At 44.9% G+C, this 21,843-nt stretch overlaps 2 protein-coding genes across 2 annotated transcripts in view; one reads left to right on the top strand and one right to left on the bottom strand.

The window, feature by feature from the left end:
- Positions 1-56: 56 nt before the first annotated feature.
- The window catches only part of CCDC78 (coiled-coil domain containing 78), a 99,917-nt gene continuing 78,130 nt past the window's right edge, over positions 57-21,843 (top strand). Inside the window, exons 1-5 of the mRNA XM_068105368.2 lie at positions 57-95; positions 14,975-15,106; positions 17,714-17,800; positions 17,928-18,083; positions 21,637-21,687. Coding sequence (XP_067961469.2) covers positions 93-95; positions 14,975-15,106; positions 17,714-17,800; positions 17,928-18,083; positions 21,637-21,687 — 429 coding nt within the window. The 5' untranslated portion in view covers positions 57-92. The remainder of the gene's footprint in view (positions 96-14,974; positions 15,107-17,713; positions 17,801-17,927; positions 18,084-21,636; positions 21,688-21,843) is intronic.
- On the bottom strand, positions 6,732-9,310 carry LOC137417361 (THAP domain-containing protein 2-like). Its single transcript, XM_078776187.1, has 3 exons — positions 9,052-9,310; positions 8,274-8,469; positions 6,732-7,417 (listed from the first exon to the last, which is right to left on the bottom strand). Exons 1-3 carry the CDS (start codon positions 9,117-9,119, stop codon positions 6,956-6,958), a joined length of 726 nt encoding a protein of 241 aa, XP_078632313.1. The 5' UTR covers positions 9,120-9,310; the 3' UTR covers positions 6,732-6,955.

Here is a 21,843-nt window from a genome sequence, read left to right as displayed (position 1 = left end):
CTCGTCCAATAGGAACTCTCGAAGTCGACGCACCCACAGCCAATGGACATCTGTGCATTCTCGCGATGCTACCATGGTAACAGGACGCGGATATGGTGAGTGTCCACATGGTATCTATTGGCTATCGAATTATCGCATATATTCCCTATTAACGTAACTATAAAACATTAAATATAGGATTTTAAGATCGACGAACGGGTATGAAAACATTTTTCCATGCAAATATATATACGTAATTGTTGTGCAGTGGATGTTGTTTATCCAGATTCTAGGCCATGAGGGGGAAACTTTCCATGTCGAAGGGTTGAATTCGCTGTTGTGAAAATTAAATGTGCTGTGGGCCGGATGTGCAGATAAGAAATGGCGCTGGCAGGATGGTTTGGACGTACGCACACTCGACTCTAAGCTGTCCAGCCTGGGTTCGAATCCCGACCCAGCTATAAACTGCCATCCTGGTGTTTCCCTCGGATGGGCATTAAACGGGCGTTCCGTCTGCTGACATTAATTGGTGGACGTTATAGATCCCACGTTGTCCGGAATGAAGAGTAGGCGAGCTATCGCCAGCACCCCGAACTAATTACGATTTTCTGCCCTGGCCTTAGTTGAACGTCAGGCGTGGCCAGCCGGTTCGTGACAGACTTGTTGCCAAACTTTCCTCCGCACAATTCCACAAGAACGTGAGAATAATTGTGGCCTTCAAAGAAGAAGAATGTATGCATTGTAGTCAATGACTAATTCTGACTTGTTACTGCACGTGGAAAGGTGATCATAAAGTCACGAAATATCCTGATTCGTATGTGATACTAATTGGTTGTGGTTCGTATGCAGCCTGTATCTGCTGGTTGCATAATTTTTCTGGGGGCGTGGCTGTACCGCTGATGCAATGCCCCTCATTACCTCCAGGTAGCTGGTATTCAGTTTGCCAACCTCAGAAGGATGACAGGATGCCTCAACCCACCTGGTATTAATTCAACAGCATGACAGCTCCTCAAACTCAGGACCCTAAGACCTCAAGCCAGCCAACTAACTTAACCGTTTAACCAACACCAGGATATTTGATACTAACTCAGCAAATGTAACATACGAAACCATTATACAGTATATACACTGGCAGGCACTGGAGCCCTGCGGGCAGGAGTAACCTTGGCCCACCTGTAATGGGCTATGATCTGCGGGACTGTCAGGGCACTATATATTTTTTCTCGTTTTTAAAAGAGATTTTATTAATCACAAAATGTCATACTCCATATCATGATAATGATGATTTGTAATACCGGCTGCCACCAAAGGTGGTGCTATTTTTGTCCCACGTCAATTTTGGAGTTTTGGTGATGTCCACGTTTGCTCCGTTATAGTCAGATTTTAACTAGAACAGCACTCTTCGACATCGCAATGTCGACCGATATACCTCCGCTCATATTATTACATCATTATACATAATTGTACCAAGTTTGATTTAAATCCCTTCAACTGTTCACAACTATCACATTTTTACCTGACATGACCTCTGGCCTTTGATGCCGAAATCTAATCAGTTCATCTTTACATCATTCTACATAAGTCTACCAAATTTGGTCAAAATTCCTTCACTGGATCACAAGTTAGTGCAGTAACAGAATTTTTTCCTAAAAGGACCTCTGACCTTTGACCTCTTGACCCCATAATCAAATCTGTTTATACTTGCATCATTATGCATACATGTACCAAGTTTACCTTAATTCCCTTCAGATGTTCTTAAGTCAGGTATAATATGTATATATCTATAAAAATAAAAGGCAGTGTGCGTCCGTCCTTCCGTCCGTCTCCTCCATAACCCCAAAACCATGAAATCTAGTGGCCCCAAACTTTGCATGCATACACCTGGAGGCTGGACCTCCAACAGATTGCAATGATGAATACTGGGTGTTTGTGTGTTAGTGTAGGACCTGGCTAAGACATGTATGCACATAATTTAGGAGAGGATAACTTAACTGTTATCGGCTAATATGACCCCAAGGAACAACCTGGGATGTGTGCCAAAATCTCTATCCGGGGCGAAAAGCCAGAAAATGTCCACGCCCTTTTAAAAATGACCACGCCCTTTTTCATCGGAAGTGCTACTTCCGACATAGCTGTATCTTCTAAACCGTTGGAGCTACAGATTTTCTGAGGTGCTTAAAATGTTCAGAATGGCCATGTTTAGGGGGTCTTATAGAAGTGAAAAATTTCCAATTTGGTTTTCTACAAGAAAATGACTAAAAAGCGTCTAAAAGCATCGTGAAGTTGCCTTTGAAGTCTACCTTAAGGAAAGGGCATCGCTGTCTCAGTCATTTGATTACTGGAACACATATGTTTCCGACCTGTTCCCAATAGTCAGGAATCTCACCAATTCTCTGCGCTCTGGAGACTGGATTCTCTACCTCAGTGCGATGGAGAGGGAAACTTCACTGTTATTCTTTATTGGGAGAACAAACTACTGTCGATGGACACCATTATTCCTGCAGGACTGCTATCAACTGAAGGAGAAGTTCCCACTCTTCTACGACTCCTACATGAACGGTGGATTTGTCGTGAACACCACCAAGAAAGGTAGTGGAGTGCCCTTTGACCAGGCGCTAGAGCAGTGCTACAACCGGCCTGCCAAAATAAGTGGAGGGATAATTGGGGTCACCAGGAAGAAGGAAGCAGTAGCTCTGTGGGGAATCATCAAGCATAAAAAAGACCAGTACGTTGACCTCCTGAAGATGAAGGATGATGTCGAAGGAGAACTCTCACTTTACCACAACATCAACCCAAGTACTGCAACTAAGATAGTTGGGATGGTGCAAGACATAGAGGATTATCTCCTGAAGGCATGCAGTCCTCTACAAGACCAGGTAGCACTGAATAATGTTCTCACTGGAGAAATTGTGACCAATGTAATCGTAGACAAGTTGTTGTGCTGTATCAAGGAGGGCAGCGCTGCTTGTGCTAAATTTATCGATGATCGACTCAGAAATAGGTCGATATCAAGACACTCAACTATTAGCAAAATCAGGTTTACATCCCCTAAGACCACCTTAAATTTGGCTCCGAAAGCAGACATCAAAGATGAGACAATCAAAGCTCTCATGTTTATTGAGTATGGGCGTCACTGGGGGTTCACTGTTGAGGAGCTACTCCAGCATGAGATCAACAACTCTGCGTTTTTCTTGGTTGACAAAGATGGTTACTTGAGGAAGAGTGCCAAATCACAACTTGGGACTGATCTGATGAAGTTGTGCCCACTAAACGCTGTCCGCCAACCAGGAAAGTCCTCTCTGATCCTGAATTTCGACTGTCCACAGCTAACAGAAAGCGCAATACAGATGGCGGAGACATTCTTGGTCAAGTGTCTCAAACCATCAACAGACCTGGAGATATTTGAGACCTGCGTGTCGCTGCATTTGACAGCAATGCCCTCAAGATGGACTTTGGGAGAACCGCTTGCACCTCAACTAATGCAAGGAAACAAATCCATAGAGGCTATCACCATGAGCAACTGTGGGTCCAAGCCCCATTTAGAGACGCCACCTTGATTATGAATGCCGAGTCTTATAGTTTTGTAAGAAGGGGCAGTTTATTAGTCCCTGAGATTGTGATCTCAAAACCCGAAGGCCTGCCAGATCCCTGCACGTGTGGCAAGTGTGCAAGTGTCCCTGCAGCGTAGCTGGGATCAAGTGTTGCAAGTACTGCAAATGCAAGGGAGGTGATTGTTGTAAAAACCCTATCACTGAATGAACGCTGCTCATCATCCTCATATCTGGACTCTGTTGTGTTACTCTTCATGTTCCTGTACCCGACCCTGGTTTATGTGACACATAAACAGGACTATTGTGGTGTTAAAAGTTGTATTGTTGGCTGTTGGGCAATTTCCCTGCTGATCTTTGAAACATTAAGCCCTCTAGATACTGCTGCCTACTAAAGTAATAAGTTTTGTTTTTTATTTTTCATTTTAAGTTGACATTCCATTGATAATAGTATGATTGAAAATACAATTTCTTTATATTAATCAAATGCTCGCTTTCTTTAATATTATATGGAAATTCCAGTATGTAGGTAGTTGTATGATAATAAGTTGACCAAACGCTTTTTAGTCATTTTCTCATAGAAAACCAAATTGGAAATTTTTCGCTCTTCTATATGACCCCCTAAACATGGCCATTCTGAACATTTTAAGCACCTCAGAAAATCTGTAGCTCCAACGGTTTAGAAGATACAGCTATGTCGGAAGTAGCACTTCCTATGAAAAAGGGCGTGGTCATTTTTAAAAGGGCGTGGTCATTTTTGGGCTTTTCGCCCCAGATAGAGATTTTGGCACACATCCCAGGTTGTTCCTTGGGATCATATTAGCCTATAACAGTTGAGTTATCCTCTCCGAAATTCTATGCAGACATATCTTAGCCAGGTCCTAGACTGTGTGTTATAACACCCTTTTTGAAGATGATTAACGAGGTGCTCATAAGAAAAAACCCGAAAAAGCCTTCCCAATATAGTGGCCCGCCATCTTGGTCAGTTCACTGCCACTCGCTGGGTTCTTCAGCCGCCATTTTGTTTCAGCCTATTCAAATGTGCCTTTCCTTGGAAACACGATCGATTATTATCATTACATAATTGAAGCATATCATCAAAATCTGGATTCAGATATGAGGATTGGATCCTGTAGACTAAATAAATGTCCAAATGTGGGGTTAAACCTGACAGAATTTACCATTTTTGCGATTCTTATAACTCAGTGTCTATATTCATTTATTTAAGCGAGGCTGTCATTCTCCATCTGGCGTTAGTTTTTTTTTAATTTAACTTAGTAATTTTTAACTTGATTCATACTTCCATGGGATAGGGTGTCACTCCACTGTACCTGCGATCTGTTTTTAAAATTCCCTCTAGATGATCGACCCAGATTACGTTTATTTTGAAGTATTAAAGAGGTGGTGTCCCAAACATTTTCGGCCATTTCAACCAGTAGCAATCAGCTTGCTATCACTTGCCAAGCCAGCCGTTCCTTATCACCCATTTTGTTGGAGTGCTTGCTGGAGTGCTTATGCCGCTTGGTGAGGGTTCTACAAATGAAGTGAGAAATACCTGCGTACTTAATTAATTAGTCACAAGGCTAGGGAAGTTTGGGTGTGTTATAACACCCTTTTTGATTGTGAGTAACGAGGTGAACCACCACTTGGTGAACACTATTCAGGCTGCTTTTGCAAGCCATGGCGTTACAGTAGACAGAGCTCCCTTTTTGTTTTTATGTACCCATTTTTTTATTGACTAACATTTTTGTGCGATATACTTTCATTATATTAGTAGATAGTTGTGGCGGACACAATGTCATTGGGCAATAATTCCGTGCACCAGTGGGTGGCGCGAGTATCCGGGCGTGGAAGCGCAGCTCGGGCCACGCCCGGAGCAAAGGCGTCACGAGGCGCAGGGTGGAACTGAGATACATGCCCCGCCTTTCGGCCGACCGGCCACGCCCGGGGGCAAGGCGTGGCCTCGGAACATATATGCGGGCTCCAAAGTCGAGCCCGCTGCCCGCCCACTCGCCCAGTGCTTACGTGCGAGCTGTTAATAGAGTGTTTCAGTTTGTACAACGCGTTGTGGCCTACCTTCTTGGCAAACGAATTGTGTGTGCACAGCACCACATAGTTATATTAATATACCTATAAAAATATAGTTATTAAAAAATATATATCAAACGTGTTTGGAACTCAAATCAAACGTCCGCCATGTCGAGCTATATCATTACAAGTGTAAAGTCGACATTTTGTCTGCTCTCAGTGGTTTCTACATTTCACTTATTTGCTGCTTGATTTTCACATTTATAGAAGACTATTTAGAGGTAAATCCTTTGTGGTTGCCGTTTTTGTGTTTGATGTACTTCATCTGTGCTGTCTACCCGGAGACGTCCGTAGACACCCGGAGAACACATTAACGCATTTTAGCAGTCAGAGCTGCTTCTAAGCACGGAGGTATATAATAAACCTGGAGAGCCAATTGGCCACCTCGCAGCATTAGCCGCCGTGAAGCCACCGGAAATAGTCTGGCGGCCATATTGGGAAGCCGATTGTTTTGTAAACAAAGCCTGTCAAAGCAAAGGCGTGGCGCACTGATGATGCAGCTGGAGCGAATTTTAGGACCGCCGACTATTTAATTAATATAGAATACTAATATTTGAACTGATATTCGGGCTCAGAATCCCGTTCTTTAAGGAAATGGTGTTCATTAAGTTTGAAGTTGATTCTAGACGCATTTTTCCTGGGGAATCCAATGGTTTAGAGCTTGTTTGAAAAAAAAGTGCCCAAAATTACCGCTCGGTGTTCTTTATCGTTCTTCTCATGACCCAATCACCCACTAGTAGGAATAAGAATCCTGACATGTTACACCCCTGTTTAACTCCTGTCTTCACGTTGAACCATTCTGTTGTTTCACCTTGGTCGACGACCGCACATTGAAAGTCTTGGTAAAGGGCTTTTACAAGGTTCACTAATTTTCCAGGTATGCTGTATTTCTTCATTATGACCCAGACTTTCTCTGGGCAAGGAGTCGAAAGCTTTCTAGAAATCTATAAAATTGAGGTACATCGTCGTTTGCCATTCTTTGGCTTGTTCAATAATATTCCTCAATATAAAGATCTGATGTGTTGTCATGTTATATGATGTTACTTAATTCAGTCATTATATTGTAACTAAGATGTGTATGTTTCTATTACCGAGATGTTAGAAACCACGCAGATATAATGATAACCAGAGTTTATTCTACACTGACATGGGTCAGCAACACATCAACAGTGAGTCAGTCACATAAATGACATGAAACGCTGTCATGTAGTTAACCCACACAATTCTTGGGTTTCGGAAGTTTTTGCTATTCATAACATACAAGACTTACATGTTGCAATGGAACGTTCAGCAGGACATGGTAATTGTTACATGAATAATGGAGCGGAGATATAGACATCTCATGCAACACATCTTTTACAGTTTAAATATTTACATGAAGTGTTGGTGAACTCATGAAGGTGAATAAATGAAGTGCCGCTGCCTTTGTTCTTCAGCATTCTGATCACAATAGCTTTTGACACACCAGAGAATGTTGTGTTGAGCATTTCAATACAATTGTCGGTGACCATCCCATTCTCCCTCAGGTCTTCCACGATGGTATTCAGGGACTCCACTTTTCTGGCTAACCTTCTGTTGTGTTGCTGACTCACTTTTAATTTTTTTCGAAAGTTGTCCAGCTTGTGGACTGCTTCATCGAGCTTGTGCTTCAATACCAGTGGACTTGTGACGGAGTAGGAGTGATCTGTGGTCTGAAATGAGGGTCCCGCCTCAGGTTCAGGATCTTGAGTAGTGGCTTGAGGTTCTGGTGTATCTTCTTGGATGACAGACCTGGCCACTGGCGCTTTCCTCAAAACTGTAACCTATTTGGAAAGAAAAGAAAAGGTGAACCATTAATACTCATTAAGTTGTTTTTAGGGCTGAGCCGAATGCTTAGAAGCTTCGTTCATTAGATTGGGGTTCTAATTAGAAATAGATGTGACTGCGTTGGACGTATTGTAACATTGTTTCAAATACTAAACATTTTGTTAAATATTATTACAACAAAGCTTCGGGGGGGAAATGCCAAGAAAGTGTACAAAATGGGATTCGGCTCAGCTCTAATTTTTTTAAAAAGCAACTGAGTTGTTCTCCATAAAACTATGTCTTAGGAGCTGCATATGAAGCAGCAGACATGGCATGTGATGGGTTACTATCATAACATAGGTGGAATACCAACATAATACAGTGGAGCCCGCTTATTATCATACCCCCTGTGCAGGATGAAATTATGGCAATATCCGGGATATTCCAATGGGCAGGATTCAAAATGGCGGCGGCCCTGAGAATGGAAACGATGTTTTCTGTGGGATCAATGTATGCAGAGAATGAATTCAGTCTTGTGACTTGTAGGTGTGATAATCAGCCATGCATGACTGCCGCCTAGCCAGATGGCAGAGTTAATGAGCGAGGCCACAGGAAGGTATGATAATAATTGGGAAATAACTATGCTTGGAATCAATTGTGAGCAATTTGACTATGAAATTAAGTGGGATATGACATTATTCTATGACATTACATGGGAAGATTCACTATAGTTTATATAGGAACTGGTTTTGGATTTCACTATTCTAGGACTATAGACGGGATATTCAAATAAGCGGTATGACTTTAAGTGGGCACCACTGTATGGGGAATACCAACCTAACATAGGTGGAATACCAACATAGCATAGTTTACCTTCTTTAAATGTGCTGGGAAGTTGAAACAGCTGGGGACGGACTTCGGCTTCAGTCGGACGGTTTGACCAGTCCTGTCGAAGTCACTCTCATTGAAGTGATCACTGCACAGAACTGTGGTGCCTGGGGTGGGGTAGAAGGACTCCCTTCTCAGGGCAGATGTCCATCGAGAGCACAAGTCCTTATCCTTTGGAAACCTTGAAACAAAATACATTGTGGTCACAAAATGTGGTTGCGGGTCAAAACCTCAGAGGGCAGTCAAAACATCCGAGTCAAAACGACTCCATATCAAAATAATATTTTGAGTTTCATATGTATAGTTAAATACAACTTCATCTGCTAATGTTTGCCATGTGTCGGACTTTCGTACCTTCCACAAGTAACCCCCATTTGCTCTTTCTGCTCACGAGTGACACAGGAGGGCATGGAAACCCTGACAGTAGTAGACTGGACAATTAATTTAAGCTCATCACAAATTAAATCACTTGACAATGATCACGAGCTGACGAGTCAATCTCGATACTTCAATCTGAATCAATGAATGAGTCAATCAGACATCAGTCTGACATACTCACATAGCCCTAGTGAATACACAATACAGTTATATTTGAGATCTGTGTCGTATTGCACACCCTGCGCGTGGTCTAACATCATCAAATTCAAACACAGTGTTCAAACTTCATTGAAACTTCATTGAAACTTAATTGCCTAGCCCCACCACCGTGACCACGCCAAAAACTGAAAAAGCAGAACACCCGCGATCGCGGTTTGTCACTTACTTGTGAAATGTGCATGTGGAGGCCTTCCCTGAGGTATTTGTGCAGTCAAATGCAACACACTGTGGCATTTTGAAACAGCGCGTTCACAAATAAGACTCCTTACAGTCGGTAAGCATCCAAAATGAATCAGAAATTGTGAGATCAGCTGATTGTGAGATCAAACACGGACGCAGACACAATCGGCTTCCCAATATGGCCGCCAAGCAACTTCCGCTAGCTTCAGCCGACAGCCGTCATTGGCTCTCCAGGTTTATTATATACCTCCGTGCTTCTAAGCTCAATTCCGCAGCTTAATTTTTTTCATCTAGCTCAGGTTAAGAGTTTCTGTCCATCATAACATATCATTCTCATTGCATATCATTCTCTTTGCAAACCCCCTCTCTCCCCCTCACCTTGTCTACCCCCTCCCCCCCCCCCCCTCTCTGTATCTCTGTCTCCTCTTCACTCTTCCCTCCTAATAAAGTGTTCCCTCCTTCCCTCCTTCAACACACCTCTCGCTCCCACCCTTCTCCTCGCTCCCCCTCCCTTTCGGAGTTTGATCAGACACAGGCGTCACTCTCCCCGTAACCCCATCCCGCTTCCCCCCACCTCCTCGCTCCACCCTTCTTCCCTTCTCTCTCTCCTCCCTGCTCCTCCCCTCCCCACTCCCCCACCTCTCCTCACCCCCCTCACTCCTCTCTCCCCATTTCCCCCTCCATCCTCCCTTCTCTCCTCCCTCCTTTCTCTCTCTCACCCCTCCAACCTCCCTCCTCACTCTCTCTCCCCATTCCCCCCCCCTCTCCTCTCCCCTCCTCCTTTCACTTCTCCCTTCCCCTCCCCTTTCTTTTCCCCTCCCCTCCTCTCTCCCCCCTTCCCTCCCCCTCTCTTCCCCTCTCTTCCCCTCCCCATCCCTCCTCTCTCCCGCCCCCCTCTCCCTCGCTCCTCTCCTCCCCCCCCCCCCCCATCTTCATATTCTCTTCAGGAAGCGACTCCGTTTTACTCAGCAACGCCGGGTACTTTTGCAAGTGTATAATATGTCATGTATAATATGTGTATGATCACCTGTCAATATGTTTATATAATATGTATTCATGTATTCATGATCACACATCAATATTGTCGTGTGACTCCCGGTTAACACCAGAAGGTCGCGGATAGGCCTAAATGGTTTATTCGGAGGCAACGACCAAACACGGATTTCACTATCAAACGCGAGAGGAGGAAGGAAAAATGGGAGCTGTGGTAAAAGCGCTTACCTTCTGGTGAAACGACGGCAGCTGCAGGGAAATTAATGCACTCGATAAACAGGATTTCAAATGTACAAAAATAAAGATTTATTAACGGAACCCGAAACAATGAAACACGACGGCAATGAAATAAAAGTAACTAATTTGGGATCCCACACACCGACTTCAGAAACAAGACGAGGGATAAGAATCACCAAAAGAAAACGTTCATTATGTTTGGGGGAAATGGGTAATGTAGTGTGCAGTCTTATCTGGTCTTGCCGTCTTGCAGTGTAACACGGCCCTGCTCGCGCCCACCAGGCCCCGCTCCAAGCCTCCCACGAGGTCCGTGCACCAAGCTCCAAAGCACCGAGCACCGCTCCAAGCACAAGCACCGCTCCAAGCACAAGCACCGCTCCAAGCACCTCGAGGTCCCACAGCAGGAAAAGCACCGCGCGTCCAACGCAGGCTAGCGGCTCCAAGCGAGGTCGATCTTTCCACACGATCGGCCTGCCACGTCCCAGTCAGCTCTCCCGAAGTGAACGTGCAAGAAAACAAGCGAATTCCACTCGGGCTATATCTCAGATCAACTCGGGCTGCGCAAGACGAAGAAGAGACAAGATAAAATGTCCAAGCACCAAGACAGAAGAGAGCACGAACCGCGAGAGATTCTCCAGACCAACTGCGTATCCAAGTTTGCTGCTGCGCCAAGCCAAGCGCAAATCCAACTTCGCTCTCTCTCTTTCCCTCTCTCTAAAATGCTCTCTCTCTCTCCCTCTTTTTAAAATGTCGTTCGGCGCGCGCTAATATAACCTAGCCGGTGACGTCAGCCTTGGCGCACTATCAACCAGCGACTTCCACCGAACCTTCCAGCTTCGCGCCTCCCGCACTCGTTGGCTGGAGGTTCACGCATAGCTTGCTGACAAATCACAGGCCCGTAGTGTGGTAATAGCTCGTGCTACTCGATGTTCCTAGGCTGCCGGAGGTGTAGCGGCGGCGGCCATCATCGGCGGTGTCCTGGCATGGTTTCTTAGCCTGTTCCTTCTGAAGTCATTGTCAGGGAAGGGAATTTAATGTTGCACTAAGGAGATCCTAACTAAGTGTCTAAAGGTGTGCAGTGCCAAAAGGGACAAAGGTTTGGCTGACCAGGTGAGACATACAGGGGCTTGAATCTTTAATCCCTAACTCTACTTACCACTCGAACATCCTGGTATGCTCACAAGTATACTCTTACCTGACAAAACACCTACACATGAAACTTATTACAGGTGGATTCCTTACCGCGACAGATGAAGCACGTTACCGACACGGATCTATCTGGCTCTACATATTGCTACCCCACCCGACATAACAATGTGTTTGTATTTATATGTACAGAGTGGCCACAAAATCCCTATGCACGCAGTTAGAATTTATCTGTACGCTCCCCTCCATTCTCCGCACAACTTTGAATTTTTCTCCATGTTCTTCTGGACATCTTCTTCCATGTTGAGGGTTGGAGGTCATAAAAGCAGCCCCTGACTGCTGTTTTTAGGTTTTTAACTGTTGTTAGGGGGAGATGAGAAATTTCCTCTTTCACAATGCCCCAAAGCGAGTTGTCATATGTTGTTAATTCCAGACTTTGAGGAGGCCACACTATCTCAGATCCACATCCAATCCATCGTCCACTGAATTCTTCGTCGAGATATTGTCTAACTGCGAGAGCATAATGTGCTGGTGCACCATCTTGTTGCAGGGTAGCTGTTGCCTCGAGACCTCTCTCACACAGTTGTGGAATGAAGTCTGAGGCATGTTCAAATAAGCAGTATGATTGACACTTGTACCAAAAAAATATGGCCTATCAAGTGATCTTCTGAAATTTCTGCCCACATCATGACATGAGGAGGATGCTGTTCAATTTCCTGCATAAAAATGAGGATTTTATTTGCACCAAAAATAGACATTCCTGGATCGATTACTGAGGTAAATAACACTCATCCGATAAAAAAAATCTTCGTCTTGATTTAATGGTGGGAAATGGTGCAGAAGAGCCTTGCTCTAAATCAAGTCAAATCAAGGACACACCCTATTGAAAAAGCCTTCCTCTCCCATGCCTGCATCGTGTTGCACGTAGGAGCTGGTTTATCGCACCTCTGCGAAAATCTTGTCCTTATGTCGTCAAAACTTGCTCCTTCTCGTGCGCGGTCATGAACCCAAACACAAGTAATCAGTCTCTCTTCTATTGTGTACTCACTGGTGTCCATCATGCTGAAGCCGTACCTGGAAAACAAATATAATAAATAAGTAACAGAGGAACTTTTATGCATGGGAACTTTGTGGCCACTCTGTGTAATATGAGTATAAATCACAATTGTGCATGTGGATCTGTAAATCATGATTCATGTATGCGTGCGGGCGTACATGCCGCCACCCCCAGTTGTCATCTCCACTTGCCTCGAGGAGTCTCTAACTGAACTGAACCTTCCCTGGTCCTAAGCATCCATCTTCAGCCCAGCAAAGAACTATGCCTCATGGACCAGGCCATCTCCTTATCCGTGGTCCAATATCCCTTCCGTCCCTGAAGTGGCGACAATGTAGATCCGCGTGACCTCCTGTATGGCCTTCGGGTTATGACCCGTGTATGCCCGTACTTGGTCTCTTCCTTCTCGGTCTCATCCTCCCTTGATGGGATAGTCAGCATAACCGAACAAGCCGCAAGGCAAGGCCAGGGCGCCAGGCCTTGCCTCAAACACGTTGATCAACCCAACTCTTGGTGCCCCTTCCCCCTCCATCCCCCCACCTTGCCCCCTCGTGCAGCCCTCTGTCCCATCAAAGGTGCCGCCCCCAACTCCGTTTTTGCTCCCATTGAAGTCTTTGTATTCAGCACGGTCCTGGATTTCACGGAACTCGGTCTAATGAGGGTGGAACATGGCAAAAAGTGAGTTGCCAAAGCTTGTGTTTTCGTTCTCAGCATGATGGGGTTGGCAAAATCCAACAAGCCTCAAGGCCAGGCCACGTCACAAACACATGTCGATCAGAGTGACTCCAGTGTCACATGCACATGCCTCTACCTCATCAAAGCTGCTGTCCTCTGGTTGGTTCTCACTCCCATTGAAGTTGTTGTATTTAGCGCAGTCTTCTATCCCACAAAACCTGGTCTCTCTAGTCCCAAACGGTCGGAACTTTGCAAGAGCAATTCCGCCAAAGGCCGGGCCTTCTCTCCTGGCAGCACAGGGTCAATAAGTCCCACTAAGATGCAGGGCCAGGCCGCGTCACAAATTCATGTTGGATGGCATGATACTGTGCACCTCATGCACATCACGTCCTATCGAAGCTTCCGTTTTCTGCTTGGCCTTCACTGCTTTCAAAACGAATGTACGAGTATTTGACGCAACCTTTGGTCCTTTCTGTTCCAGGCGAGAGGGAGGCAACAAGTCATGCCGCCTCCACCTCGCTGCCATTGTGTGTGTGTGTGTGTGTGTGTGTGTGTGTGTGTGTGTGTGTGTGTGTGTGTGTGTGTGTGTGTGTGTGTGTGTGTGTGTGTGTGTGTGTGATGCAATGTCGAGTGCATGATAATATCTGTATAGATGCATATTAACGCTTTTGTGTATGTCCGTATTAACAAAAGCTAAATGGCTTTTGATGTGCGGGGAATTTTGGGAATATAGACCTATGAGTACTGTCCTGATTGCAGGGATTGCAAGATTACTGAATATACAGTAATTACCATTTACCTGTATTTCATGGATTTCAGGTCAACAGATTGATGCATAATCCACCATGAATCCCAGGATAACTCAGAAGTGTTCCATGATGCATGAACAGATCTTGAAGCTGAATACTGAAAATGGATAGTACTCCTCCCCTCAAAACCCCCACCCCCAAAACAAAAACACACACACACAAATTTGACTTGTGACCAATTATCTTCTATTCTCCAGGGCATGCTTCTTTTAGTTTTGTGTTTATTTTTCTATTATACAATGATCTTGCTCATCCTTACCTTTGCTCTCCTTTCATTTGCTTTTCACCCCTCAGCCCAAATTGGGCTAAGGGGTATTGTCGTCACAGGCGTTTTCCGGGCGTCCGGGCGGGCGTCCGAGCGTCCGTCAACTTTTGGTTTCTGTCAATTTCAAGGAGAACGGCTTGTCCGATTAAATCCGTTTTTGCAGTGTGTTGGGGTTGAGTAGAGGAAGGTTCCTTTCCAAAATGGGGGCGCTGAGATTTTCAATATGGCCGCCACGGTAGCCATCTTGAAATTGGTTTCCGTCAATTTTGAACAGAACGGCTTGTCCAATTAAATCCATGTTTGCAGTGTGTGTTGGGGTTTGGTAGAGGAAGGTGCCTTTCGAAAATGGGCGCGCTGCGATTTTCAATATGGCCGCCACGGCAGCCATCTTGAAATTGGTTTCCGTCAATTTCGAGCAAAACGGCTTGTCCGATTAAATCCATTTTTGCAGTGTGTGTTGGGGTTGAGTAGAGGAAGGTTCATGGGTGTGCTGCCATTTTCAATTTGGCCGCCACGGCAGCCATCTTGAAATTGGTTTCCACAATGCATGGGCTGAGGGGTTACGCCCACTTTGCAATGCTATTTATTTGCTTTTGGTAGTGTAGCAGCAGGTAATGATAATACTATTTGAAAGTATATTGTCAAGTGCAGAACAGCAGTAAATGTGGAGGTAATTTTGATATCCCAGAAAAAGAAATGAATGAAGCTCCGTCTCCGTTTCCTTGTTCAGGAGGACCTTCAGAGGAAGAATATGCAATTACATGAAGAACTTGTTGATGTCCAGGAGCAGCTGGGGCAGCTTAAAAGCTCACACAATGATGTGTCCTCAAAGCTTTTGCAAAGTGAAGAAGAAAGGAATAAGGTGGATTTTTGAATGATTGGAATTTATGGATTGCAAAGATAAGGATGAAATATGAGAAGAACAAATATACTCTACAGGAATATAAAGAACAAATGAGGATACCTCATACGTTCTCAGAATGAAGAGTTCTAATTAAGGTAGAGGATGTCCTTGACAACAGGAAAGCATGGATGCCACTTGTCAGCTTAACTCACTCTATAAGCATCTAAATATGTGAGCCAATAAGAACTCATTTTTATTCAAATCAATTTGGGCATTTTCTTCCAAAATAATGTCTAATTTGGGCATTTCAATTTCCGTTTCCCAATCAATGGGAAATAATCCATTTTCCAAATAAGTAACCTTAAAATATTTTTCACAGCTTCTTTATTGCATGTACGTGTGTAACAACTGTTATTTTTCAACATAATCTCCAATGCGTGCAATACACTTTTCCCAGCACTTTACTAAGGCCTGGATTCCTCTAGAATTTTTTTTATTTTGTCTGCTTGTGTAGCCATTCGTGCACCGCCTCTTGGACCTCTTCATCGGATAGGAAAGTGGTTCCACAAAGCACCTCTAAGTGGCCCAAAGATGTGGTAATCCGAAGGGGTGAGATCTGGCGAGGAGGGTGGATGAGGAAGACACTCAAAATGCAGGTCCTCGATTGTTGCAGCTGTAGCGCAGGCAGTATGGGGGCGAGCATTGTCATGCTGCAGCAAAACACCGGTAGTGGGTAGTCCACGATGTATTGATCTGATTTCTGGATTCAGATGATTTTTAAGGAGGTCACCGTATGATGTCCCGCAGGTGACTGTGGTCGCTCTGGGCATGTAATGCTCTACAAGTGGGCCTCAGCTATCCCAGAAGAGCATCAGCACCTTAATTTTTCCAGCGGGTGGCTGTGTGCGGAATTTTTTGGGCTTTGGTGAAGTTGAATGGTGCCACTCTTTGCTGGCTCTTTTCCTTTCTGGCTGAAGGTAGTGGACTCAGCTTTCATCCCCAGTCACTATGCGCTGTAAGAAAGCGTCACCTTCTGTTTCGTAACATCGCAGAAGGTCTTCACATGCGTCCACTCAACGTTCATTCAGTTCCGGTGTAAGCTGTCTCGGCACCCACCTTTCAGACACATTGCGGAACCCCAGCATGTTGTGAATGATATGGTGTGCTGAACCATGGCTAATGTTCAATTCGGAGACCACTTCATCCAGTGTAATGCGACGGTTTTCCCTTAGCACGCGCTCAACTCCGGCAACCATTTCTGGTGTGTTGGCTGTGTAAGGCCGGCCCGAGTGAGCAGCATCTGCCACACTGGGCCCTCCACTTTTAAACTTCCTATCCCAGTAGTACACCTGCTTCAGCGATAAAGATGCGTCACCATATTGCATCTTCATTCTGCGATGGATTTCACTGGGATTCACACCCTCATTTCCCAAGAAACGGATGGTAGAACGTTGCTTCTCCCTGGTGCTTGCTTCTAAGGGAGCCGCCATTTTGGAACTGCTCTACCTACGTCATACGCTCAATGTTGCCAGATGTAAAACAGGCAAAACATGACTATTACCCATAGATATAACATATGTTGTCTTCAACTACACACATTACATTCTCGAATTTATATCGCCATTTTAAGGTTACTTATTGACTGGCCCTCATATACTGTATATGGGAGCGTACGCTGGATCAGCACGTCGCTGCATCCTTGGACGACTCCTCAGCACCATACCGACACACACCACTATGTGTGTTACGGAATAAGGTGTTTTTACGACGGCCAGAGTGCAAATCCTGCCACCAACCTCCTTGAGGGAGGGCCCAGTACCCTGGTTCTCATTTCACCAACCTCAGAAGGATAACAGGCTGAGTAAATCTCACCTGCTAATTAATTCAACAGCTGACCAGGATTCAAACTCAGGACCCTGGGATCCCAAGCCCTCCACTCTAAGCGTTAATCCAACACCAGGCATAGAGATAAATAAAAGACAGAGAATGTAAAGGTGAGGAGTGAAAATGAGTAAGAAAAGTGAATGATTAAAAGTGAATGGTGAAAAGTGGGTGATGAAAAGTGTATGGTGTTTGTTTGTAAGAAAGAGAGATTAAAGCTAGGCCATGAGATATAGTTTGAGTGAGACAGAACGTAAGACCAGCAACCCTGAGATGGAGAGTGTAAGATGGTTCCGGGCACCACTTTAACGCTCCCAAGTCAGAACGGTAGTACTACCCTGGACGGTTGCTGTTTACAACCTACTACCTAAAAAACCGGTCCAACTGGATGGGTGTTTTGTAGAAGACACCATCTCCTTACTGGATGGCCGTTGGCTCCTGATGGGAGCTCATCCGCCCTTTGGCAGGTGTTGTTTTTAGTCCGGCAGGGTGTCAGTCACCCTCCCCACTGGCAAGACAGTGACGGTAGTCAGTTTAATCGCCGACTACCCGACAATGTGGCAGGTAGCACTGTGTTACATGCTACCAGTGGCAGTCAAGAGACTGACATGACCTGATATCTACTTGTAGTGACATCTAGGTGATCTACATTTTCCTAGAGCATTAATCTGAAGATACCTAGGCATGCAAATAGTAATTTTATCAGGGAACAAATAACACATCATGATCGATGTTTTCCATCAGGTTCACAAAGCATTGTGTAAGATGCAGGACCAGGAGAAACTACAAAAAGAACAGCATGAAACTGAGACCTTTGAGCTTGAAAGCAAGGTTGGTAGTAGAGCAAATAAACGAATTTAATTTTAATTTAATTCAAGAAATTAATTTGTGATTTATCAGTGCTCTCCTCACTATTTTTACATTTCTTGAATTTGAAGATCATGTTTGTATTTGAAAGATTTTGGTACTGGAGAATGAACTTGTTCGAGTGGAGCTACAACGTGACTCTGACTATCAGGAGCTGGTACTGGCCAATGCTTGGATTTCTGCTTTGGAAAAGGACTACCAAGAGCTATCAACTCAACGCTTGGCACGAAGGAATAAGGAACATGAGGTATTGATGTAGAATGAGGAATGTGATGTTTGTCCAAATTAGCATCTAGAACAAAAAGGGCATCTCTTATGTGATTTGGTGGTATGACATTGGGTCAACATGAAATATAATGGCTATCTCCACTTGAAATTCTCCATGATTGTTTAAAATGTGAGCAAAATATTATTTGACGTAATATTTTTTGACAAAAAGCAGGATATCTCAAAAAGTTATGGATGGATTGGGACAGAACCTGGTGGACAGGTTGTGTGTCTGACAAGGAAGAATCTATTCAATTTTGGTGAAGATCCGGATTCGGATCCGGCTAGTCAAAGTTTTTTGAAGTGATTCTTCACCATTGGGAGATAGGGCCAAAATGATACACAGCAGGATATCTTAAAAAGTTGTGGACAGATGATTTTGATGAAATGTGATTCTGTATTGTGATTTTCTGGTCTACTCTGGGATACAAAATGTAAAGTGTTCACCTGGCGGAGGTATGCTCTCGACTGAGTGCCGTTCTAGTATGTAATGAAATAACCTTGTTTTATTAATAACATACTAAGACCACATGCTAGTCAGCTGACCTGTTCTGATTACCATGAAGAGCATAATAAGATGAGGAGTATGAAAATTATCAAAGCAAAGGAGAGTTTGTGAAAGACTGCTTGGGCATATTTACATCTGTGGTATGTCCTGACAAGAAGTCGATGGTAGAGATGATCAGCCTTTCACTCAAGATTTTGGGTCTCACTATCTGCCATGATCTTTCCTGGGAAAACCACATTTCCAAGCTGGCATCCAAAGCCAGGTTCTGACTGGGCATCCTCCGTTGTGTGAAGTCCTTTCTGGGAACTTCTGAGCTCCTGACCACATACAAGGCTTTCATCCGCAGCTCAATGGAATACTGCTCTCCCCTCTGGGCTGGTGCTCCTGCCTCACACCCAGCTCAGCTTCACGTGGTTGAAACCAAAGCATTCAGAATCATTGGAATCTCCCACGATGTAGCTGATTCTGAGGGCTTTTATCTCTCTCACCGCAGGCAGGTTGGTGTCTTTCTGTCTTCTACCGACTCCTCTCCTACCTTACTCCCCCTGCTCTGTCTGTGCTCTGTCCCCCAAATATTCCCGCAGGACGCACAAGATCTGCCAGCAACCCTCTTCTGGTGAAACTGCCAAAATCAAAACTCTCTGCTCACCTTCACTCTTTCATTCCTCTTTTCTCCCACCTCGGGAACAAACTCTCACACTCTCTCCAATCCCTCTCCTCCCTCCAGGTCTTCAAAACAGCTGTTCACCACCAGCTCTTATCTTCCCCCCATCCAATACCTTGATCTTTTCTACCCCCGTTAAAACACCCCAAATCCGCCTCTTTCAATCCCCAACTTATTTCCTGAAATTCCTGGAAGTGTTCATTTGCTTTATACTGTGTACCCCTCCCCTCTCCTCTCCCCAGCCCTCCCCCTTCCACAGATCTACCGACATCCCTGTTCTCTTCTGTTGTTGTGCTTGTGTACTTCCCTCTCTCCCCCTCTTGTCTCCCGCTCCCTTCATTGTATGTTTTATGTGTCTGCGTATGTTTTCATGTTCAATGTGTTCGCTCTTACACGAGCCTCGATTCTGTATGCAATATATACTGAAACGCAAAAGAAACTTACCACTTGTTTGAAATGTAATAAAATTGTAACAGTTCAAAATAAAACAAACCAACAATTGCTAATTGAAACATTGGCATTTTATTGATGACATGTCAAGTTTTTGACCAAGATACATCATCTCATCAGTTTGTTCTACAGTACAGAACAACACAGGGTGCAATGTCAGTCCCCTTTCAATAGCGTGTGTGGCCACCATTGTTTTGGATACAGGCAGTGCATCGTCGGCATATACTGCCTACCAGTCTTTGGATGGATTGCTGCTGGATTCTGTCCCACTCAGTCCTCAATGTCTGAAGCAGCTCTGCCCGTGTCCTGGCCCTGCCAACTACGCGTCTCCCAAGCTCATCCTACAGGTGCTCTATGGGATTCAGGTCAGGGGAGAGCGCAGGCCACTGCATGGTGTTGATGTTCTCGCCTTGGAGAAATGCAGTGGTAAAGCGAGCAGCATGGGGACGAGCGTTGTCATGCTGAAAGGTTCTCAGTTCTGGGTGGTCCAGCAGGAATGGCAGCAGATGAGGTCGCAGGATGTTATCCACATACATACCGCTGGGCGTTAAGATTCCCATCCACAACCACCAGTGGCGTCCTGTACCGGCCTGATATGGCGGCCCACACCATCACACTTGGGCCACCCCACCTGTTGGCCTGACGCACGCAACAATCGGCATATCGCTCGCCAGTTCTTCTCCAGACACGCTCACGCCCATCAGGACTGTCCACACAGAACCTTGACTCATCGCTGAAAGCGACCTCGTTCCACTGCGCCAAGGTCCACCGCTGATGCTGCTGGCACCATCTCTGTCGGTTGCGGCGATGGGCAGCCGTCATCACGGGGCCTCTGTATGGTCTTCTGGCAGTCAGACCATAGTCATGCAGTCGTCTTCGTGCAGTATCATTGGAGATCCGTGGGTTTGCACGCCCCGGAGTTTCTGCCGCAGTGCGGGATGCTGGACGGAATCGATCCCGCAGGTGACTTCGGACCATCTGCCTGTCCTGCCTTGCAGTGGTGACTCTTGGCCTCCCTGATCGAGGTCTGTCATCTGCAGAGTTGTGGAGGGTGTCTCTGTCCACCAGGGCCGATATCGTCTGGTGTGAACAGCCAAGGCGACGTGCCACCTCACGGTAGCTCAGTCCGCCTTGCAGCATGCCCAGGGCACGCTGCCGTTGATCCCTTGACAATCGTGGCATGTTGATTGAAATGCCCATTTTGCACTGGCGTATTTAAAGACAATATCAAGACATCACGTGCAGCTCATTAAAATCATCCCGTACCCCTTGGCTAATCACTGACAGTCAAAACGGCTGTTCAACAGCTGTGCTATGAAGTGACCATTGAAGGTTCAAGTGACCATCCGTGACCGTTTTGTCTGACAGTGAGGACACTATTGTCCACAAATAAGTTCACACATTTACTACACGCAGTGTTATTGTTGATATTTAAAGGTTTCAAAGGTGGTAAGTTTCTTTTGCGTTTCAGTATATATATATCAGCAATGATGGGCTAAAGGTTGTTCACGACATTAAAAAATCGTGGTCTAAGGGGAACTAAGGGCGAGTAATGAGTATTGACACCCAAAATAGGTATCTGCTTTCTTCTCTGAAACTATGGACACAATTTCGATCACAGAATGCTTCTTTCTACCAGGTGAGCGCTGGGGCGTTGCCCCTATTTTCCAACATTGTTTTTTGTACAGAGTGCCGAGGCTCGTGGAGAAGTTAGGTGATAATGTTCATACAATCGTACAGCATTTGGTTGGAGATATTAATATTATATATGGTATGTTAGTTCTTGACTTTAATCCTCAATGGATATTTTCTATGAACTAGCATGTTAATTAGGAATGAGGACATGTTAATTTTGAGGAACAATCTTTCCCTCTGCCTGCCTGTTTCTAAAGCACCATTTTTATATTCCAGCCAGGAAAACCATCTGCAACAGAACAAGAGATGAAGACAGTGGCAGTGGATGTAGGTTGTACATGTTTAAAGAGATTGCCTTTTGCAACTCCATTGCAATGTTTTACATTTGTAGAATGAAAATAATTAAATTTAGAATTAGAGATATTATGCAATTCCTTTTATGTACTCTAATGACGAGTGTTGGCTTAACGGTTAAAGTGGCTG

This window comes from Myxine glutinosa, chromosome 1, assembly GCF_964187855.1.
Source record: "Myxine glutinosa chromosome 1, kmMyxGlut1.1, whole genome shotgun sequence".
NCBI classification, from domain to species: Eukaryota; Metazoa; Chordata; class Myxini; order Myxiniformes; family Myxinidae; genus Myxine; species Myxine glutinosa.
The sequence above is the reverse complement of the archived record's forward strand: the minus strand, read 5'-3'. Positions and strand labels throughout refer to the sequence as shown.

Bases quoted from the DNA above. Each gene is read 5' to 3' on its own strand.
- LOC137417361 (XM_078776187.1), bottom strand. From the start codon at position 9,119: ATGCCACAGTGTGTTGCATTTGACTGCACAAATACCTCAGGGAAGGCC. The intron at 8,470-9,051 runs GTAAGTGACAAA...TTTTGTTTCAAG, and splicing joins TCCACATGCACATTTCACAA to GTTTCCAAAGGATAAGGACT. The intron at 7,418-8,273 runs GTAAACTATGCT...CTTTCCAAATAG, and splicing joins TCCCAGCACATTTAAAGAAG to GTTACAGTTTTGAGGAAAGC.